The following is a 23,778-nucleotide window of genomic DNA, read 5'->3' on the forward strand; positions in this document are numbered from 1 at the left end:
GCGTTGTCTTGACAGCAGTGTTAAGTCCTCTCATCTGCACACACATCACCCTTCTGTGTAGGTCAGTAGAACCAGAAGAAAACAGTAAAAACAGGTGCTGTCGTTGTTCACCTGAGGTGATATTTCCTAGTTCATATGAGGGTTCATTGTCGGGAGCGCTTTACATTAGTTAGACCTGTAAGTAGCTTATTTTTAATTATGGGTTTCTTAATGTTTGTTAAAACAAAACCTTTTTTGCTGATTACAAATCTTGCAGTTGTGGAGTTCTTGCCTCATTATTTAGTTTCTAAAGTAAAACCCTCTGTCCAGACGACCTGTTATTGGGGTTCTGTGACTGCTTACAGTGGAACAACTTACAAAGTGACAGAGCTCATTCAGTCTGCAGAGCGGACTGTTGGAAAAGCTGATTGTGGTGTTGCTCCAGATTGTCAGGTAAAGGGATTTGTTGTACAGTGTAACACAAACTGTTATCTGGAAATCCGTTAAAGAAGTAAATGATAGCTGAATGCTTTTCCTCTTTCCTCAGGCATCAGGAAGTGGACAGGTTTTGACCAATGTAGAATTTTAGGAATGTTTATAAATGGTACGTTTTTACGTTAGAACAAGTATTTTGAAAACTTTTATTATTATTACTATTATTATTATTAAGGTCACTGAATAACTGTCATTATCTATTTTAAATACATTTTTGAACAACAAATCACTTCAAACTTAGATTATTTATTATGTTACTATAGGTTATGTAATTAACAAAAAACATACGTTGCTTGTTTTATCTTGTGTATTCACTAGCCTTTGTGTGTTTGCTTTTGTGCATCAGTATTTTTTCTACTTTGAAAATGTTTATAATTGTGATACACAATAAACAGTCTGAATACATTCTAAATGTTTTTGCTTTTTGTTTTGTTTAAGGGATTCTGCACTGGTAAAAATGAATGTATGCAAAACGAAGCAAAATGATCATATACCCACATAAGCTCACGATGGAGCCAATTTCTAAACCCACCTCTTACTGAACTGGGATCCAATGCAAATCCCAGAAAGTGTCCATGTTTAACATTATATAAAATAAAATCATGCCTTTAAAATCATTAGTGACACAGCAGATTATCCAGTTTTGTATTTGTGTACTAAAAAAAACTTCAGTAATTATTGCATACAGAATCAGAAAAAGTAGCTGTTGATCAAGCTAAATTGCAGAACAATGTCACATACACAGTTGGCTTGATCTCAGGAATGTATGTATTTTATAAAGACATAGTGAATGGGTTGACACCTATGTTTTAGGGACATACATAACTGTTTTCATTCCACAGACTGCTTATAATATTATAATTATAAAGTATAATTTTTCAGACATTTTTGTCATCGTTGATGTAAAATAAAATGTCTGAGAAATTACATTCTAAACCCACTGAAACAGAGCTCCAAGGAAGATATAAGATTTAGCCTCTATTTCAGTGGCCTCTCCACTTGGCTCAAGAATTTTTCATCCGCCACTGTTTAGAATGAATGCAGAAATATTCTTAGAAATGTATTTATGAATGTGGAAAATATTACACTTTTTGACAAAAGGCAGAAGGTCTGCGGAACAACCAGCAGTATATGTCCTTGAAGATGTACACACAAAAACTGCAGATAATGACCTGAAGATGAATAAAAGTGAAGCTTTCTGTTTTTATTTATTTAACCAAATCAACATGGAGTTTTCATTCTGAAATGGCTTTTGTCAACACTTATCGATTATTAGGAAGAAATATTACTAATATTTTGCATGTTCTGCAATAAATGAGTGCGGCATCCTGAGGGCCACTTCCGGGCCGGGGACGAAGGTGGGTAGTCAGCTGTAACTGTGTGCCATATATGAGCCAGAACTGGCCCACACCTTTTAAATACAGTGTGTGGGCCAGATCTGGACCACAGCCATTAAACTTGCACACATTACAGTACATTGGCCAGAGCTGGGCCAGATCCCTTGGTTCTACTCACTTTACAGTACATGGGCCAGATCTGGGCCACATATGTTAGTTCTACTCACTTTACAGTATATGGGCCAGAGCTGGGCCACATCCATTAGTTATACTAATTTTATAGTGTGTGGGCCTCATCTGGGCCGCATCCATTAGTTCTTCTCGTTTTACAGCATATGGGCCAGATCTGGGCCGGGGACCCAGCCAGAATTGGGCCAGAACTCAACCAAGGATGTGAAATTTTCCTAACTGGGTAATGGCTGGCGCTGGATCCAGAGACTCTAGAGGCGTGTCCACGTAAAGGCTCAAGGTATGCGCATGCCAAAAGGGACTGTTCATGTTGTTTATGTCATTGTCTGTTAGTTAAAAGTATGTGATATGTGTCGTGACCAACTAGCTATGAGGACACTGAGGTCCGGACCTTGGTAGTTTCACTTTTCTCCATTCATGAATGTAGAAACAGCACCGTTAAGATAATACAGTCTACTTAGGGCCGCCGCCATGGTGTCACAGGCCACCCAAATGGGGACAGAATATTTATTATGCGTCATTTTTTATGATATGAAATTTGATTGTTTCCTATGAGCGCTGTCACTGTATTATGGCCAATCAAAATCTGACAGCTCTGCCTTATTTTCCTCAACCCTCCAATAACTGCTTAGCAACTGTTGCTATTCGCAACTGTTTCAGTAATCAGTCATGTTCGTAACTAGTATTGGGACGCCGAGACCCTCGGAAGTTTCGGTATTTTTTGAGATTTAGTGTGGAGCAAAGAAACGAAACTACCCAGTGGTCCTCAGCTGACCTCAGAACAGCTGTAGTTAGGTCATAGACTGAAGTGCTCGCTTTGTTTATCTCTGTACTTTGACTTCTAGACATGTTCAGGTATGCAGCATGCAAGCCAACCTATGGGCTAGGCTAACATAGGCTAATATATAACATCAATATGGTAAAATATGAAGCCAGCTGAGAGTTTATGACCACAGTCACCACATTAAAACTGTAAAATGCAAAACCTATATTTGATTGTTTGTTTGGACTGCTCGTAATGCTAAACCAGCATGCTTTGGTCCAGCTCCAGTATCTGCTCAGTTTAGGCTACACACGCCATAGTTGGCAATTTTAGTGATTAGATGAGAAATTGAAGTTGTACTGTGTTACCCAATCATAATATACTACAACCAGCATGAGAAAGTTCACTGTTACCCAGCATATTCATGGTATAGCATCATGTAGCTAACATTATTAAGAAATCAGCAGATACATTAGGCTGTTTTTTTTCTCATTAACTGAGTAGCTACCTTTCCTGCTAGTTTTAATGTGTGCTTTTTCAGTAATCAGTGAGGACAAAGATGCAGAAGAACAAGCAAAGAGAAAGTTTCAAATTTATTTTATTTCATTTATCTCTATCGCTTGATTTAATGTAGGTTTCAACACATATTTTCAGCTGAAAATGAACAAATATATAATCAAATGATTCATTAAATGAACTTAACTTATGGTTGGTGTAATACTTATATTCAGCAGTTAGTTTATTCACTATGAGATGCAGAATGGACTTCACTAACATTTTGATCCTATTTTATGGCCCTGTTTGTGATGTTCTGTGTCAGGGGGTTTTGGTGTTCGTGTATTGAGAGGTCATCGTCGGGGTGAAGTGTGTGGTTAGTGGAGACTTCACCCATCAGTGTTTCTATGTGTCTTTTCTGTTATGTGTTTTATGAGGGTTATGACTCATAACAGAAGCATTGCCACTCCTGTGTTTCTTCATCTGTCGATGTTCAATATGGAAATAGTTGTGTCCAACAGCCCTTGCAAAGGTAACAATAATTAATATGATTAAAAACATCAGTAAACCTATCCAGCCAAAATGACAGAATACAGATTAACTGGATAAGAATATGCATTTGTAGTGTAACTCCATAACTCCTATAATCTGTGCAGTTGCTAGTCGCTCGTCTGCCTTCACTCGCATATGAACTTGAGTGACATCCCATTCTTAATCCATAGGGTTTAATATGATGTCGGCCCACACTTTGCAGCTGTAACAGCGTCAGCTCTTCTGGGAAGGCTTTCCACAAGGTTTAGCAGTGTGTTTATGGGAATTTTTGACCATTCTTCCAGAAGCGCATTTGTGAGGTCAGACACCAATGTTGGACGAGAAGGCCTGGCTCGCAGTCTCTGTTCTAATTCATCCCAAAGGTGTTCTGTAGGGTTGAGGTCAGGACTCTGTGCAGGCCAGTCAAGTTCTTCCACACCAAACTCGCTCATCCATGTCTTTATGGACCTTACTTTGTGCACTGGTGCAAATTCATGTTGGAACAGGAAGGGGCCATCCCCAAACTGTTCCCACAAAGTTGGGAGCATGAAACTGTCCAAAATCTCTTGGTCTGCTGAAGCATTAAGAGTTTCTTTCACTGGAACTAAGGGGCCGAGCCCAACTCCTGAAAAACAACCCCACTCCATAATCCCCCCTCCACCAAACTTTACACTTGGCACAATGCAGTCAGACAAGTACTGTTCTCCTGGCAACCGCCAAACCCAGACTCGTCTATCAGATTGCCAGACGGAGAAGCGCGATTCGTCACTCCAGAGAACACGTCTGCACTGCTCTAGAGTCCAGTGGCGGCGCTTTACACCACTGCATTCAACGCTTTGCATTACGCTTGGTGATGTAAGGCTTGGATGCAGCTGCTCGGCCATGGAAACCCATTCCATGAAGCTCTCTATGCACTGTTCTTGAGATAATCTGAAGGCCACATGAAGTTTGGAGGTCTGTAGTGACTCCGCAGAAAGTTGGCGACCTCTGCACACGATGCGCCTCAGCATCCGCTGACCCCGCTCTGTCAGCCCTGAGTTGCTGTCGTTCCCAGTCGCTTCCACTTTGTTATAATACCACTGACAGTTGACTGTGGAATATTTAGTAGCGAGGAAATTTCATGACTGGACTTGCACAGGTGGCATCCTATCCCGGTACCACGCTGGAATTCACTAAGCTCCTGAGAGCGATCCATTCTTTCACAAATGTTTGTAGAAGCAGTCTGCATGCCTAGGTGCTTGGTTTTATACACCTGTGGCCATGGAAGTGATTGGAACACCTGAATTCAATGACTTGGATGGGTGAGTAAATACTTTTGGCAATATAGTGTATCTTTTTCTTTTCCTCTAAGACACAGGTATAAATAATAATACAGTTATGTTTAACTAACAACACACAGAATTATACATTGTTTATGTTTATTGAAACAAGTTGTTATGTGTTTAAGTGTTTGGCATGTGTAATGTATGAAAAAGCATGAGCTACTAGGCTAACAAGCATGTTATACCAACCACGACCACAAGGAGCAGATGTTTTAAGTATTTTTTAAGTGCTGAGGAAGATCCATAAATGTGGCTTTACAGGCCTCAGGGGGAGAGAACTGCTGAACTAGCTGTAGTGGCTCATTTCAGATTACAAGCACAGTGCAGCTCAAAGACAAGTTAAAGTAGTAAACAAATGCATTTTTACTCACAATAGAATATCTTGTTTGCCCTTATGCAGGGGTGGTAACAGTGGAAGGGCTGGAATTTAATTGAGCTGCATAAAACATGGCATGGTGAACTCAACATCCAGTCAGGGGTGGATTTAGGGCTCTACGCAAAAGCCTGGAATGGGGCTCTCCGGGTGCGCACTTTTAAATTTCAGGCGAGGGCTTCCGAGTGACACAACTGTCTACACTGCAAAAAAGGATTTCTTGGTAAGTGAAATCCTCTAAATCTAGTTGATATATCTAATATTTCTCATTTTGAGATTGCTGCAAGAATATTATAGGAAGGGCCCATACATTGTTCTTTTAGTTATATATTGTTCTTTTAGCTTATTTATTTAGATTTATTTAGATTTTTGTGGGTTTGTGTGGGTGAGTTTGTGTGTTTTCTTGTACCAAAAAACAGTCATAATTATTTTCTGCGTGACCATTTTCAAACCTCTCTTTATCACTTATAATTTAACAGGATTTCATTTGTTAATGTCCCTTTAGGACTGATATATGTGAATGAGCTCTGCTTCTTTCAAAAAGCCATCCAGGCTGAAACACTCCTTATAACTTCAGTGTGAATGGGTGTTGGTTGAGCGGACAGACACATGTAAATATTTTGGTGCTTGTTTTTCATGACATCACAGAAACAATTCATTTAAAATGTGCTGTTTTTGCAGCTTAGTTTATACTGGACTATATACTGGACTTTGTGTACTGGGGAGCAAACATGTTTTCACTATAACTAACAATATTTACTACATTCATCTGTGTTATTTAAAAAAGCAACGAAATGTTGGCTTTCCATGAAATGGGCCTTTTAACTTATTTCTACTTATTCTTTTACTTGTTTTAAGTAATTGTGTTAAGTGAAATTATCTCACTATATTTATAGATATATATATATTTATAGATAGATAATTTTGCTTGTTTAAAAAATATGCTGCAGAAACCAGAAGCAAAGTGGCACAGGGTTTCAGTGTTTTCAAGCCAATACCAAACACTTATATCTTGATTTGGATTTCATAAATGAAGCCTACATCTTTGCTGTGAAGTAATATATGATTAGGGCAAAGTTGTATGTCAACAAGGTTATGCATAAGTATGTTAGTTGATTTGCTATAAACTGTTATCAGCCTTTAAAGTGATGTCATTTTTTATCATGTAACACACCTCAGCAGCATGTTTATGTTACTAATCACCTTTAGTGCTATAAAAACAAAGGATATGCTTTTAAATCGCTGGAAGATAAAGAGTTGGACTTTTATCATAAAACACCTCCCAGGACAAAATAGATTTACAGCTGCTGTTCATGCTTTTAACCACCCAGTGTCAGTAATGTGCCCTGAAGGTTAGTAAGCTTGGAGTAATGAACCTTTTTTTTTATACTTTGCTGGTATAAAACCTCATCCTGTGTGTGGGCTCACAAGGACTGAACACGTCTTTGTGGTCAGTGGCAACAACATGAAACCATTTTTACAGCATATGTGATCACTGTAAAAACCCTAAAATGTTAGATCCTTTTTTTACTACCTTTTATGGCAAGTATACACATACTACTCTTGAAGAGCTTTCTAACTTCTCCATTATGATTCAATACATTCTGTACAATCTGTACATAAACATTTAAAAGTAAGATGTATTACGTTTCCCATCCCTGTAAAGTAGATCAAGTGATCAGATCATTTTGACATTCTAAAATCTTAGTGTGCCTGAGTCTCTCTCTCTCTCTCTCTCTCTCTTTGTCTCTCCTTATGTATATATACACCGATCAGGCATAACATTATGACCACTTCCTTGTTTCTGCGCTCAATGTCCATTTTATCATTTCCACTGTACAGTTATGTACTGTAGTCCATCTGTTTCTCTGCATACTTTGTTAGCCCCCTTTTACCCTGTTCTTCAGTGGTCAGGACCCCCATGGTCCCTCACAGAGCAGGTACTATTTGGGTGGTGGATCATTCTCAGTGAAACTGATGTAGCACTGCTGTATATATATATATACATATATATATATATATATATATATATATATATATATATATATATATATATATATATACACACCTACTAGCATGCTACACAAATAGCAGGAATATTCACTTCCTTTTTTAGACATGGAAGGAAGGGTGGCACATTACCTCAGAATCTTTTGAAGTATAAAGCACAATGGCCCTGATTATGTTATGTTTATAAATAGGTATGAGGTACACAACAGGAACTGCTCATTGACATTTGCCCTCCACATCTAAATGGCAGTCCAGAATACTCAAGGTCCTGTGCTTCAGAAATTCAATTACTGGTAATGCCTCACATCGATCCTGACATCAGGATAAAAATAAAAAAGCTAGTCTGTAAGCTGATTGTCTGTAATCCTAGCCATGGTGGCAAATGGGTAGGACAGAATAACAATGAGGCTTGCAGAGAGTGCAGCAGCCCTGGCAAAAAATTTGAGTGGGTGTGCGCTGTGTTACTGAAGTGCATAGAGTCAGCACAAAAGGTGTCGAACACTGTTGCTGTTTGAATTTGAATAAATAAAAACTATTAACAAAATTTAGAATTTTATTCACTTGTTACATCAGAGTGTCACAGACTTCTCATCTGCAAAGGCTTAGAAGGCTTTAATCCCTTGTTGCCACAAACTGCCTTATGCAGAGTCAAGCCAATTAGACTGAAAGCTCAAGCGGTGACAGTGACTGGAAGTGAACTCAGAGTGAGTGTGCAGGTACCAGCCCAAAGCTAAAGACATTCAAATTTACCATTAGGGTGATCACCTCTGTGTGTGTGTATATATATATATATATATATATATTTAAAATAGTTGTGAAAATTGTCATTGTAGTGATTATACATAGATAGCTAAATCTCCATTTTGGCAGATGTTTTGCTTCTTTCAACCATTACTTCATAAAACAAGTAAAAAAAAAACATAAATAAGGTCAATAATCATATGAGATTCTTACCACAATCTCAAAAAGAGAAATATTAGGTTTATCTACTTGATTTAATATGATTTAATTTGTCAAGATATATATATATATATATTTTGCAGCATAGACAGCCAGTCAGGAGCCCAAAGCTTCAAATGTTTTTTTTTTTTAAATGTGCAGATTTTAAACTTTTCTTCAGTTCTTTTTCAAAACACAACCACAGCATGATTTTTTCTTGAAGATTTTATATTTTAATCACGGGCAAACAAGCAACTAAAGGCTAGAGGTTTTAATCACAAAAAAAGTAGCAAGTAATTTATCTCATCTCAAGCAATATAAACACTGCCTTAGCCAAGCAGACAGAGTGAGGTCTTCAGAAAGTCTCATATTTCATATTAATGTGACAGAGTGCATCTGTCTGTTAAGGCTCTTCATTGATATCTTCTGTCATTGATATACTTCAGTCACTGAAAACAAAGAAGTGTGGAATCTCATCTGGCATGTGTGGGAAAATAACTTCCCAGAAAACGTTCAAACTATCCTAACCAAAAAAACCCTGAGTAATTAGACAGTATATAAAACACAATTTCATGACCACTGTCACTACCAAACATCCACAGCTTTTCACAAGGGTTGTATCCACATGTATTGTTTTTAAATTTGTACCCTGAAGTGTGAACGTGCTCTGTCCAGAGTGTTTCCTACCCTCTGCCAAATGACCGCTGGGATAGATTACAGCAACCTCCACAACCCAGGAGGACAAGCAGCTTAGATAACGTGTATGCGTGTGAACGTGTGAACATGTTAAAAAGGAAACGTGCAGACGTCTTCAATGACACTGCAGCCCATTTTCCTGAGTACAGTCCTTGAGAATGTTTGTGATGAATCATTTTGAATTTCCTCCCAGCTATTATTGCAAGGTTCTTATTTTCAGGTGATAATTGTGTAAGGAGTCTTAGGAAAATGTGACCAGTTTCCAGTTACCCATGTGTCAGTGGCTACAGCAAGGTCACAGTAGAATGCAATTACTCACAGCCTTTGTTAAGGTTTTATCTGGCTATCTATTCTGATTTCTTCTTAAGTCTTAATCATGCTAATATACATTGAAACCTGAGGTGCATTTTGCTCCCAAAGCAGTCAAAATCTACTGTACCAACATGCTACTGTAAGGGAACTGCAGCAGTAGGTGGTATAAGAAGGAATCGTTTTCACATCTACCCAATAGTGAGCACCTTGTGCCATCGTTATGGCTTCTTCTTTACTGTCTGCTCCCTGTGTTTTCTTATTTGTCATCATTAACTGAACCATCCCCAAAGCTCATCAAAACATACTGATAAGTCTATCAGTAAAATAGCTGGAGAACTTGCTCCCACTAAGGGGTAATGTTTAAATCTGATGTAAGTGATACATGTTTCGAACAGAAGATGTCATAGTAAAGAAAACCATTTGTTCAAAATTACTACAAACAAATGAAGGTGTAAGGCATACTGCTGTTAAAATTACCAAGAAACACTACAGTCACAATAAAAAGGCTTGTTTCTTTTGAAACCTAATCATTGTATCTGCCTTTATCCTTTTAATAATTGATCACTTCACACAGTGGTTTTCCATCACGTAATGGAACATGCTTAAAAATTTAAACAGTGCAGACAACGTGTTCCCGTACTAGAGGCAGAATAACATCTCAACTAATGAGGTGAAACTCTAATAAACCTGCCGTGGAGTTTTTCTGAAGTCATTAATAAACATTTATTTAGAGGCTTACATAAAGCACACGATTTTTAAGATTTCTTGTTTACATGTCCATTTATTTTTTTAATTACTGAACATTGAACTCAAAGATCTAACTATTAATTAAAAGAGAACTTTATATTGAGCCATCATTTCAAAAGTGTGCATTTAGTAAGAAAATACTGCTACATAAACACAAAATACATTGTGACAATACATAAATATATAACCATTAAATAAATACATTTTAGCTTTTTAAAACAAACAAACAACTGTTAATAAGCAAATTTAAATAATATAAAAATATACATCTTGAAAGCTTGAAAGTAAAAGTGCATGTCGGATGTCACCACACCCAGTTCTTTCTGCTCCATCTGTCAAAAGCCTATGGACCTCAGTCCCCACTGAGAACATGAATGTAACAATGCCTTTCAGTCACTTCCTGTTAAAGAGGGCGCTAACCAAGGCTTTTCTTTTTAAAAGTGTGCCCTGATGTAATTCTTTAAAACAACATAGAAACACTTAATAAACCTCATGAAGGACACAGCTATTGCTGTCCAAAACAACAACAAAAAAAACGTATGTATGTAAAATGTATGTTATTTTTAAAGTTTTATTCATAGTAATTTTGGAGAGTTTCTATTGATCATCACAAAAATTCACACAAAATTTTCAAATAAACACAATTGCTGTATTGAAATGATACAGAAAAATACTAATAGAAAAAATACAAATGTGTCTTTTTTTTGGACAGCAATGATGCTGAAATAAATATAGAATTTATGATTAATCAGGTCTATAAAGTGTGAAGTGAGGAAAGTAAGTGAAAGAGGCCACTTACAAAACATAATTCAGTTAGACAGCCATGGGAGAGAGTCTTGAGGATGTTCTTCTGACTCTTGGCCAATCCTTCAAACTTTCCTGCTGTGCTAATAATGCACATACAATAGTACCAAATTCTTCACAGGCTCATTGTTTCCTTCAATAACAGCATGGGCAAATGATGAAGGAACAAAAGATGAATTTCCCACACTAGTCACTGACAAAAGTAAACTTGTGCTTGTTGGCCACTGTACACACCCTGAATGACCTACATGACCCTATATAATCACTCACAAAAAGTGATTTGACTACCGCGGCCCTTCATGGATAAGATTTGATACCCCTGCATTACACAAACATCACATAACATTCATAACCTATTCCTTAGACTAGTTATCCAGCTCATCTCACATTCAAAACAACCTAACTTTACTCTCAGCCTTTCTTGTTAACCTCATTACTTTCAGCAGTCTAAAAATCATATGATGAAACTATGGTACAGCGGATCTCTTGCATGGAACTTCGACTTCGGCTTCATGCCCTCCTTCACCCCACACACTCAAGCCAGATCAATTTTTTTTGGATTTCTCTCAGCAAGTGTTTCTATCTTACCATTTTAAACCTTACTGAACCTGAAACATTTTCTTTTCACAAAGCCATCTCATTACCTCTTCCTGCTAGTACCTTCAGTAGTCCTTCTGTTTTGAGTGCCGTCTTGAGAATCACATTTGGGGCTAGCATTTTCTGTAATGTTCATTTTGTTTGATACAACCTCAGATATGTGAAATTTGTCAATAAGGCTAGTAAACTTGTTAAATGCTGTTGTGACGGCTTAAATTTTGCCTCATATTGCTTTAAATATCAGCCCTTGGTAATATATTTTAGTGCTCTCTTAATCAAGTTTGAGAACCATGAAACAACAGGGAGTGTCACTTTATAGCAAATGAGGCATCACTGAAGGGAGTGCCACATTTACTTTGTAACTGATCTCACTCTGCTCAGACCTCTCTGTTATATGGAACAATTTAACTTTGGGATAAACAAGATAAATTTTAGAAATCGACCTCACACCCAGGCCTACAGTTTAACAATCCTATCTGGGTCCTGCCCTATTACCCGTACACCCATGCTCCTCTGCCAAGCTTTGATGCATGATGTTAATTACTGGACAGAACACAAAACAAGGAAGCTTGAGAAAGATACTGCTCTCTAGATTAAATGATGCACTGTAAACAGAACTGCAGCAGATACAATCAATACCCATTCCTTCTGTGCTGTCATTTTCAAGGCACTGCTTCTAGTACGATCCCACAGATTGTATTTTTTAACCTTTTTGGTGTAGTCACGCTCTCTGGACTCACAAGTGTATTCTCCATAGTCTTCTGCATTGACAGCTGGTATGAGATAGAGGCAATCAGACTGTGTCTGCTGGCAAGGGCTGTAATGATTTCCGTGCATCCAGTAGTAGGTGGCATGGTGGGACTCGATGGGGCAGGAAAGGTAGTATGGGAATCCCCTGGGAACAGTGTGTTCTATTTTTAGGGGCACAGGTGATGAAGACGATACATCTCGCTTGATTCTCATGAATTTATTTGGAGCTGGAGAGGAAAATAATTATTTGAATTAAAGAACAGAAATCCAAATAATGAAGCATACTGTATTACCTTTATTAAAAGGAAAACATGCAAAATCATACCTGCATTGTTATGGCATACATGTGTCTCACCAGTGGCAATATTCTGAATCCCCCCTCTGCAATTAAAAATAGTACAGTACCATTTTAGAATTCGTATTTAGGTGTAGGATAGTTGTTAGTGTTGACCAAGTTTAGAAAACATACTTGATTTGTGAGGTGCAGCCATTTTCAGTCCATGCGCAGTATGGATCACGTGCTAGAACACAGTCCTGACAGGAGGCATTGTAGTCTTGGCACTTCTGCAGGTCTAATACGGACATCTGCCCAGGGTATCCGACAAACAGCTTTCTCTGGGGAGTTTATCAATGACTACAGTGAATACACCACCTTTTACAATTAATGTCATTACACTTCTATAAATGACTGCATTCAACACAGTCAGGTGCATAAATATATGGACATCAAAGTTATTCTCCATCACAGCATATTGAAGTTAAAATTATGTGAATATGAACTCAGACCTTCAACATTAATTTGAGAGTATTTACATCAAAATCAGATGAACTGTGTAGGAATCACAACTACTTTCATATATAGCCCCCGATTTTTAGGGGTTAAAAGTAATTCTCAGCTGTTCCATGGCCAGGTGTGTGTTATTCCCAGATGTGTGTCATTATTATTTCACTTAGAAGTAAGCAGACAAAAGGTCTAGAATTGTGTGACAAGTGTGCATTTGATGTTAATTCTCATTATAAAGTCCAAAGAGTTGTCAATGTCATTTAAGCAGGCCACCATTAGGCTAAAAAATAAAAACAAACCCATCAGAGAGATGGCAAAAACTTTGTGTGGCCATATTTTCCTAAAAAGAAAGAACACACTGCTGAGCTCAGAAGCACCAAAAGGCACAGAAAACCCACTGATAACAACTGTGGTGGATGACAGAAGAATGGTGAAGAAGAACCCCTTCACAACAGATGGCCAAGTCAAGAACACTCTCCAGAAGGTAGGCATATCTGTGTCAAAGTCGACAATCAAGAGACAGTAACCGCACAGTAATGATGGGAAAGAGAAGAGTATGAAGAAGGCAAGGAACTGCTCATGATCCAAAGCAAACCGACTCAGCTATCAAGCATGGTGGAGGTAGTGTAATAGTGTGGGACTATGTGGCTGCCAATGCACTGGTTCACTTACATTTACTAGTGATGTGACTGCTGACCAAAGCAGCAGGATGAATTTGAAAGTATAAAGGTCTATATTACCTGCTCTGATTCAGCCAAATGCTTAAAAATTCATTGGACAGTGCTTTACGGACCACAAATGGACCGAAGCATACTGCGAAAGCAACCCAAGACAAACAAGTATAATGTACTTCAAGTCTGTCACCTAATCTCTATCCAATTCAGCTTGCATTTCACTTACTGAAGGTAACACTGATAAAATGGTAAAATAAATGGTAAACAGGTAAAATGTTCCAAGAAAAAGAACTGCAATGTGAAAGCTGTAGTATAGGCCCAGCAGAGTATCACCAGGGAAGGAATCCAGCGTCTGGTGATGTCTACGGATTCCAGACTTCTGGCAGTCATTTTTTTTTTTAAATGACAATTTAATTTACGATTGTGTCCAATTACTTTTCAAATTGGGGCTATGTATGTGTGAAAATAGAGTACAATAAAAATGGAGTGGGAAATGTATTGGCCGCACACTGCTGAAAAGTCAGTCTAACAAAAATGTATATGTTATATAGTAAAATGTTAATGTTATCCATTACACAGAGTACAAAAAGCTAGACACAACCCAAGCAAACATTTCAGCTTCTTGCTATCATCAGTACTTATCTGGTTGTAATTTCTCCATCATTCACCCAATTTAGTTGTCAATAACCTTAAATTAAAGCACTTTGAGCACATATTCATTATTTCATTTCAACTTCAATATTCTGTGGTGGACAGCTAAAATAAAAACATTGTCGATGTCAAAATATTTTTTGGCCAGACTGTAGGTTTTAACCTGTCTTTAGTCTAAAATACACAGATCAATTATCTTTATGCTTTGCATTACAAAAACAAAGGCAAGGTTAACTGTTAAACCACAACTCCTTTTTTAACTCTTCAACAGCAGAGCTAACAATGGACCATTATGCCTAAATGTAAGTCAGAAATGTTTACACAATAATTTAATGTGTGTCTAATGTGAGAAATGTGATATTTCACTTCTGTTTTTATGGAATGTCATGACAGAGATGTCTTCTCTTTTCCCCTTAATATCTCTTTTTAAAATAAATAGATACTGTGCAAAATTAGCTGTACCTTCTCAGAGTTAAGCTTCATAGACTGCACAGGAGCGGAGCTGCCGCATAGGCGTGTTTCAGAAATGATGAATGCTTTGGAGCCATCCTCCAAAATCTTATGGATCATACCAGTGTCTGCACAGAACAAAATGTACACATACAGATGACTAAAGCTGATAAGAAAGCCTACGGTCTGAAATATCTAGCCAGAGTAGTCATACGTCTTCGCCTGATGCAGGAAGTCATGTGCTTTATGTAAATATAGGGCCAGTGATTCATTTCTGTTCAAAGTCTACAATGACCCATGCTTAAATTTCCCTGTGTTTCAAGATACACCATCCTTCTGATTGTCACAAAATCTCACAAAATCACAATTTTCACCCGAGTTCTCCAATAACATGAACAATACAAAATGAGTACACATTTCTCACTGTAACAGATGATGTTTTATATTGGCCACAGGTGCACTGATGACAGACCTGCCCATCAGTAAATGCAATCAGCTATGTTATCAGTTAATGTAAACCACCTCAAAGATTATTAAATGTCCCATTGCACAGGCATGAAAAACACTTTCATGGCAAATATTAAAACAGACGGGCTCCTCTCTTGCTCGATGTTAGAGTGGTTACTAGCTCTAGAAAAGTGGTCATGACTATTACACTGAGTACTTATACATTCAAGTGTCACACAACGTCTTGTTGATTCTAGGCAGTATGTCATTTAATCTGTATGGGCCTCCCTTTACCGGTATAGTAATTAACCAACTGAAAAAAATATTTATTCAGAATGGCACACATGAATTCGGAATGTAAGATAAGGGTCAGCACTAATCTCTGCAGCCTGGAAGGCCCATAGTTTATCATGCCTGGCGTAGATGATGCTAATCAGTGTCTCAGAAGTCTTGGAACTTCCTGCAATTGGAGTTTTTTGTTATCTAAAATGAGGCTCAGTGGAAATGTGTGCTACTTTATTTAGTCTACTTGTCTGCAAAGTTTTTTCAAGAATCAAGAGTTATTCTGACAGTGACGTCAGTTTCAAGAATGTCTATAAAACAGCTTATCACCATCACCATAATATCTCTAAGGTCCATGACATTATCTCTACTGCTGACAGTGTGAATGTATCTGTAGTATTTGTATAATCGTGATCGTTTTGTCTTGACCAGAATACTGCACTGTCCCTTTGTCTGTTATAGGCAAGAAATCTATAAGAAATTTGCAAAACGTTTAGACTGCTGCTGTTAGGATCCTCATACAGCTTTTAAATCTCTTTCCTGGCTTTGTACCAGTCATTATTTTCACACGTTGGAACAATACCGTGTAGAACTAATACAAGAGCACATACCTGTGGCAAGCAGCAGCACATTATACATATTTTCATCTGCAGCCTGCACTCTGTCCACTACTATTCTGGTGTAATTGTTGTTGCTGATGTAGAAAGGAGAGTCTTTCTGTATGGGGCGAACCCAGTCAGTCATCTCTGGATGATTTTTAATGATGTTGATAGTAGCCGTGGGCAGAGACCTACTGTCCTTCACACACTAAAAAAAATACAGAACAATGGTTAGTTCCCTTTAGTGGATGAAAATACTGCACAACTTGTGTAGAAACTTTAAAGTCACAGTTGAATAGTAAGTTAATAATTTCTATTTAATCACTGTACATCAACTCTCTAGGACCTGTCTGGTCACTTCATGGATTTCCACAGGAAAAAAAAGAAAAGAAAAAAAAAAAGTCAGTCAAAAACCTCAATTTAGCTCCTGCATCCATGCAGAATTTCCACACTGTGCTCCAATAGTTTTTAGACAACACAGAATGAGGAACGAACTAGTATTTCTTCAAAGTATTTTTGCAATGCCACCAAAAATGTGCTTGACTGAACATGTGGGTGATGTTGTTGATACAGTGACTTGTGGCTATGTACTTTCTGACTTGCATAACCGGTTCAAATTATTTCCTCATATCACAAACACCATTGCACAGCACATACAAAGGCCTATACAAAGCAAATACAACCCCAATTCCAAAAAAGTTGGGACACTGTGTAAAATGAAAATAAATGTAAATACACAGAATGCAATGATTTACAAATCTCATACAACCATTTTTTTCACAATATAACACAGAACATATAGATATTGAAAGTGAGACATTTCACTGCTTCATGAAAAACATTAACTCATTTAGAACTTGATGGCAGCAACGCATCTCAAAAAAGTTTCAGATGAATCAAAATTTTAAATTCTTTTTGGAAACCACAGACACTGTGTCCTGCAGACTCTAGATGAGAGGGACCATCCAGCTTGTTATCAGCACACAGTTCAAAAGCCTGCATCTCTGATGGTATGGGGTGGCATTAGTGCCTATGGCCTGGGCAGCTTACACATCTGGATAGGCACTATCAATGCTGAACAGTATTTTTAGGTTTTAGAACAACATATGCTCCCATCCAGACAATAGAAAACATTTGGCACATCATGAAACAAAAATCCGGCAAAGAAGACCCAGGACTGTTGAGAAGCTAAATTCAACATCAGACAAAAATGGGACAACACTCCTCTCCCAAAACTCACTTCCCAGACATTTACAGACTGTTGTTGAAAGAAGAGGGGATGTTGTGCAATGGTAAACATGGTCCTGTCCCAACTTTTTTGAGATGCGTTGCTGCCAACAAGTTCTAAATGAATTAATGTTTTTCATGAAATGGTAAAATGTCTCACTTTCATCTGATATGTGTTTTATGTTCTATTGTGAATATAATATAGGTCTATGAGATTTAAAAAACATTGCATCCTGTTTTATTTACATTTATTTGCATTTTACACAGTGTCCCAACTTTTTTGGAATTGGGGTTAATAATAAGACTGAGGAAATCATTAGGATAAAAATAAACAGTCGTGATGCAATAACGCTCAGAGTGCAGAGCCTGTGCTCTAATTAAATTGTTCTCATTGCTATCACTCAACTTCTCCATATGGTTTCTTATTGGGGAATATATGGGCACTAATAAGACTTCTGGTCCTAAATTTTACTTATAAATGATGCTGTCCATTCACAGAGTGGAAAAGAATAGCTTACCACTGGCAAAAAATATGACAAAGGAGGAAATACACACAGAGACAGAAACAATCTGCTCCATAGGTATGGAAACACTGAGGTAACAACCTGTTTGGGGCATGATTTGGAATATAATGATTCATCTGATTCTATTCTATTTTTATCATGTTAGAGGCAGGCAAATGTAGCATTAGAAGACTTACCCAAGGACTGATATTGGTGCAGCATAGTGAGCTCGCTTGGGTTAGGCACTGCCCTTGATACATAAATATCCCATGGCCTAATATAGCTCGCTGTATTAACCCCCATTGTGATAAGCATGACTGTTCAAAGTGACTAAAATGAAGACACACAAAAAGAAGGCAAAAAAGAGGCACGAGCAGTTCCTTACAGTTCCTGGCCTTGGGCTGGGAATCTCTTCTTCATAGTCTTTAAAGGTAGAATTCTCAAAAATGGCATCAAGTTCAAATAAGGAGTATTTGCAAACAGCTGTGGAGTTCCTGTGGCACAAGTTATAAGATGCACCTCATTAACACAAACAAGTATCTGATCAATAACAAAGAACAAATGATCAATAAAAAAAATCTAAATCAACCTGATAACTTCTCAGGATTTCAGTAAACTTGCATAAGAAACCTGTCTGTCAGCAAAGGTCTTTCAGTCTTTGTGTAAACAACTTAAGAGTGCCATTGTCTGAGAGAGGAAGAAGTCTGAGGGTCTCTTTCCTTGTACTTTTAACAAGGCCACATATCACAGACACTTTCGTAGCAGCCTTGGTAACCTGCCAGACCTAGCTGGATTTACAGCGACATTTACAAAGTTCAAATCAATTAGCTAATGTTACATGTTATTTAGGCAACATATTTTGCTGAATTCTTAACACTTCTGAAATATACTGTTATTTGGGCAGTATTAATATTTTTAGGAGGCTTTTGCCCCAGTTCAAAAGAACAAAAGGTTTGCCAGCTAGTGTGCCAGAAGGTATTCAGTAATTCTTTTGTAAGCTAATTTTAGTGTACAGAGGAGGACACTAAGGAGAATAGAACAGAAGTGAGAGCGCGGAAAAAATACTGAGACAATTGCATTACCAAGAGGGATAACATTCAAATAAACAGCTACTAATCTAGTACTCTATGATATATATATGTGGAAAGGAAGTTTACCAGCTGCTTGAGAAGAGTGCATAGACCTGCGAGTCTCTCCAGTCCTTTGAATGCAGTACAAAGACATCCTGCAGACGGTTGAAGTACAGAGACTCACCAGGAATCCCACACACAAGACGTGCCTTCAGGAAGGATGTCCATATATTCTGGAAGAAGCTCTTGGACCCTCCCTTATCAACCTGCAGAGACAAATAACGAGAACTAAACATCTGTGAAAACAAAGATCAGGGTTCTAATGTTCAAGTCAAAGTCAGAACAGATGCCTTCCAAACCACTTCAAAGACTATTTATATTACCGGTGTCTTGTGAAAAAGATTACCACATCCAGAATGCTAGCATAGTTAATGACTGAAAACATAAAAGAACGAATTGATGAAGTATCCCTTTCAGTCGCAAATGAAAAGACTATAAATATTTTCAAAGATAAACCTTGGGCTGATGCAGGGTGATCTTAAATGTTTTCATGGTGTCTTTAAAATATTGTGACGACAAGCTAATCTGTTTTCATAAGCATGGAAATGAGTACCTAAGAGCTGTTCAGATGAGGATCCTACATTCTGGTAAGATGACAGATTATTTCTCTGTGCCATGATGAACACAGCCATAGGGAAGGCCTAAAGAAACTCTAAGGCTTATTGCTTAGACCAACCCGTCAACCACATTCCACTGCACGGTAGAATAAAACAGTAACTGTAAACTTAACATAACTGTGCTCCATATCTAACAGTGGTATACTGCACCTTGCATACTCTGGCCACTCTAGAGATCCAAGGGTCAGCCTCTGGGCTGCTGTCTGAGTTTTTCTCTCGAAAGAGGACATAAATCTTCTCATGCATCGGATCCTCAGGTCTCCTGGCCAAGAAGGCAGAAATGAAGGTTGGTTCTGGAAGGGGAAAACAGAGCTAGAGTGAGTAATGACTTTATTAAAACAAATACATGTTCAATATCATTTGTTTCAATGGGCGACCTTCGGCTATAGAAACAAGTGATCTTGTTGGCTCAGAAAACACTGGAGCCATGGAAAAACGAGCTGCACAATTGTAACCCACCCATAATCCAAGAGTCATACATCCACACACTGGTTTGACTGCCAACTTTTCTGCGAAACTGTAGTGAGGTTCCCTCCCTGTATAGGGGAGCTGCAGCATAGAGGTCTCCATCTAGACAACAAGTGCACACAGTACATCACTGTTAGAAAACAATACCTGCACACTGCAAGCAGTGGTTATAAGGTCAGTCTTTGTTCTAAATGAAGGAGCCTGTTTTTCCTTAATACTTCAGAGCACAATTTTGGAAGGTCACTGTGGTAGCGGGGGCGTGGTCAAGCGTCAGCTGCAGAGCTGAGGGTCAATCCAGGCAAGTCAGCTGGTAATTAATGTATGGTCTGCACTTTTCTCAGCATGCAGATCACAGCGAAGCTGAGCTAAAGCCAGAGCTTAAGTTACCTACCAGGAAAAATGCTGAGTCGGATTTGCATTAAAACTAAAGCTTTACAATTGTCACTCCTGCTTCCTGCACAACCAAGCGTCATACACTTTTACAGTTTTGTACTGCCTTTTTGAGCTAAAACACTTGTTAAAGGTGTTCTGGTGCACTGTTCTGCTCAGCTTTCATTTGCACACTGTCATTTGCTTTGTTTCTGCCCACGACCCCTTACTGAATTCTTACAACTCAGCAGTAAGTCAGTAAAGCGTTGGCCAAAGAAATCAATAAGCACAGTACAACCAATACATGTGAGTGCCCTATCGATTTCAACCTATTCCAGATGTGTAAGTGATGGGGGGAGTTGTACCATAGAGTTTAGTTTAGATGAAGACATGAAACTTTACCTATAGGTGCAGAAAATACTAGCTCTGTATCTAGTTGTATCCCTGCTATCACAGCAACCAGCTCACTTCATAAACAGCCTATTTATGACCCTGTTTTGCTGCCAAAACAAAATCTCCAAAATGGTAACTTTAAAGAAGAAAAAAAAGTGGCACCCACATAAGAAAAAAATCATTTGAACTTCTAGGTCCATGCAAACTGAGTATGAAGGGTTTTGCTGAACTATCGCCTTCAAGCGCCAATTTTTTTTACATATTTTTAGCTAGAACTTTAAGTTGTCTGACGTCTCACATACCCACTGCAAGAGCTACAGAGTTCTGTGAACATGTGTGAGGAGAGATGCCAGTGCCATCCATACATTCCTCTACCTCACTGAAGTGATTGCTATCCCTGGGATGCTATGGGGAGAGAAAGAATTGTTTTAGACAACAGAAAGGAATCTAGTTTTGACAAATGAAGAATGTAGACGAATTATACATGTGGAACAAAGGTGTTTTACTTACCAACTTCCAACACTTTGGATTTTCTCCATTTGTACCACAAACCAAAATGCTGTTCTGGAATTCCTCAATTACAGTGACTGCATATTCACGAGAACACTGAAATTCAGGGAAATGTACATTTAATTGGTGCCCCACAAGTGTGCATTATCAGTGAAGACAGTATCGAGTCCTTCTCTCTTCATGGTATGGAACATATAGAAATGATCAAAGGTGAGAAATCAGTTTACATACATACCTTATCACAACTTTGATCTCTGTTAGCTATCAGAGTGAAGTTCTACAACAACAATAACAACAAACAATTAATATCTGGTAGGTTTCAAAGCACATCATTTGCTTAAAGTTTCTGCACTGCTTTGTTATAATGCATACACTTGTACACTACAGTTCAAAATTATGGAATCACTTATCATAATAATTGCTTTTTTGCAATAATTGCAATTTATTTAATAATAACCAACAGTGTAGAAGTACTACAAGATAGATGACAGAAGGTATTTTAAAATATTTTATTCATCATATACATCAAAAAGTTGTGAAATGATAAATAATATACTGTGGCACAGGTTGTTGTGCTTTACACTCTCTTGCTTCTAAGCTCCCACTGACACCCAGTTCCTTTCAATTCTAACGCATAAACACAGACAGTGGGATAGTCTCGCCTTCACTAATTAAAGGTCTTTGTCAGAATAAACCCAGAGATTAACTGCTGGAGAACAACATCCCAGAATCAACATGAGAATTTTCTTGAATGTGCTACAATACTGTACAAGAAATTGCTTGATAAGTATTCATAATAAAGTCACTGTATACATATATTTACAACCAAAATGGTTTTATATCAAGGAAAACTTTCAAACAGGAATGTACACGACTTTTGTATCATGCACATAATTCCTGTAACCCCCAACAGCAGCACAACAGTTATATAACTGTTCAACTGTTGTGGGCTTCAGTACATCATCAGTGAGCTCAGCACATGAGCTTCAGCCAAGGTAGCTAAGAAAAAGCACTACTGTGAGAATACTAACTAACCTTTAGCAAAATATCAGGAAGACCTGTGGACACATGTTAAAGGTCTTCTGTGCTGTTTTAGATTTATTCAATTAAATAAAGACATTTAAACTCTTCCTAAACTGGACAATTTTGTGCCAAGTTTTAATTTACCTTACAGATGACTCTTCACCAATACATCTTATTATGTACTGAAATGCTGTGTACAGGACTAAAAAGCTTTTGATTTTTAGCTCATTTTGTTTGAAAAAAAAGAGATTTTAACATCATGAATCAAATAATTACCTTCAAAACATGGCTGTCGTTTATATTGACTTGTAATACACAATTTAATCCTCCAATGAACAGGGTATCTGTTTCTTCTTGAAGGAAGAAGACGGAGTGGCTTAAATTTCTTGTGTAGGGAAGCCGGTGGTCTGAATTATCTGCGTCAGAAAAAAGTCAGAGGTCAGTAAAATAATTAGCCCCGCTTATAAGCGGTTAGTTCTGATACGGATCCATCTTCAAATCTAGCTGAGCAAGCTCCCAAACAGTTAGTCTGTATTTAAATGATAAGTAGTGCTGTTTTCATCTGTGCTAGCAGCACTAGCGCTTAGACACGATGCTATTTATTCAGCATTAGCCTAATTCAGAACAGTGAAAACTACTCAGACGATGCTCGAGCTCCCTAAAGCCAGTCTTACCTTGCCGCAGGGTTAGTCTCGGAACCTCCCCCGAACACAGTACAGACAGAACAAACACAGAGACGAGGAGAAAATACTGGCAAATCAATGGCATTTTGTCTTCAGGACCGGCTGTCCTTGCTGCAGTAATACTTCACTGCTTCAGTGCGGTACGGCGATGGTTAGGAAATGGGTGGGGGGTGGGGCGTGGCCTGTAGAGAGGGGGTTAAGACGAAATCAGTGGTTCCGCCCTCTTATTGTCCCCAACACCTGCTACTTCTTGTTTTAGTTCAGTGTTCACCAGCTGCTGGTCCTGAAAGTCATCCTTCCTGTGAACTGTAGCTCGAACCACAGTCTCCCACACCGGCTCCAGCTAATTTATTTCCACAGACGTTGGCTGGTTGAGATACGTTGGTGTATAGGAGGTGGAAGACCTCCGTGAAGCTGGCCCCTCATGTGGTCTTGAACGGAATAAAAATACTGCTGTTTGTTTGTGCTGGTTTGTGCCGCAGCATTCATCATTTGTGCTGGCACCGTTTTTGAGAAGTTAAACATTATATTTTATTTCCTGTGACGTCACTCAGCCCCCATAAACGTGCTAATTTGTTCTGGTTTTGCCGCTAAAATAACTTTTTGTGCTATTTTAATTCTCAAGTTAT

General features: G+C 38.2%; 1 protein-coding gene across 1 annotated transcript; it reads right to left on the bottom strand.

Annotated features, from left to right (window-relative positions):
- Window positions 1-10,475: 10,475 nt before the first annotated feature.
- Window positions 10,476-23,306, bottom strand: sema7a (semaphorin 7A). The gene is made up of 14 exons (XM_036576035.1): window positions 23,141-23,306; window positions 22,743-22,882; window positions 21,679-21,720; window positions 21,444-21,539; window positions 21,236-21,338; window positions 20,163-20,273; window positions 19,854-19,996; window positions 19,114-19,292; window positions 18,342-18,450; window positions 16,239-16,434; window positions 14,911-15,026; window positions 12,809-12,954; window positions 12,665-12,720; window positions 10,476-12,566 (listed from the first exon to the last, which is right to left on the bottom strand). Exons 1-14 carry the CDS (start codon window positions 23,232-23,234, stop codon window positions 12,178-12,180), a joined length of 1,920 nt encoding a protein of 639 aa, XP_036431928.1. The 5' UTR covers window positions 23,235-23,306; the 3' UTR covers window positions 10,476-12,177.
- Between the last annotated feature and the right edge of the window lie 472 nt (window positions 23,307-23,778).

The sequence above is a fragment of the Colossoma macropomum genome, unplaced genomic scaffold (assembly GCF_904425465.1).
Source record: "Colossoma macropomum unplaced genomic scaffold, Colossoma_macropomum, whole genome shotgun sequence".
NCBI lineage: Eukaryota > Metazoa > Chordata > Actinopteri > Characiformes > Serrasalmidae > Colossoma > Colossoma macropomum.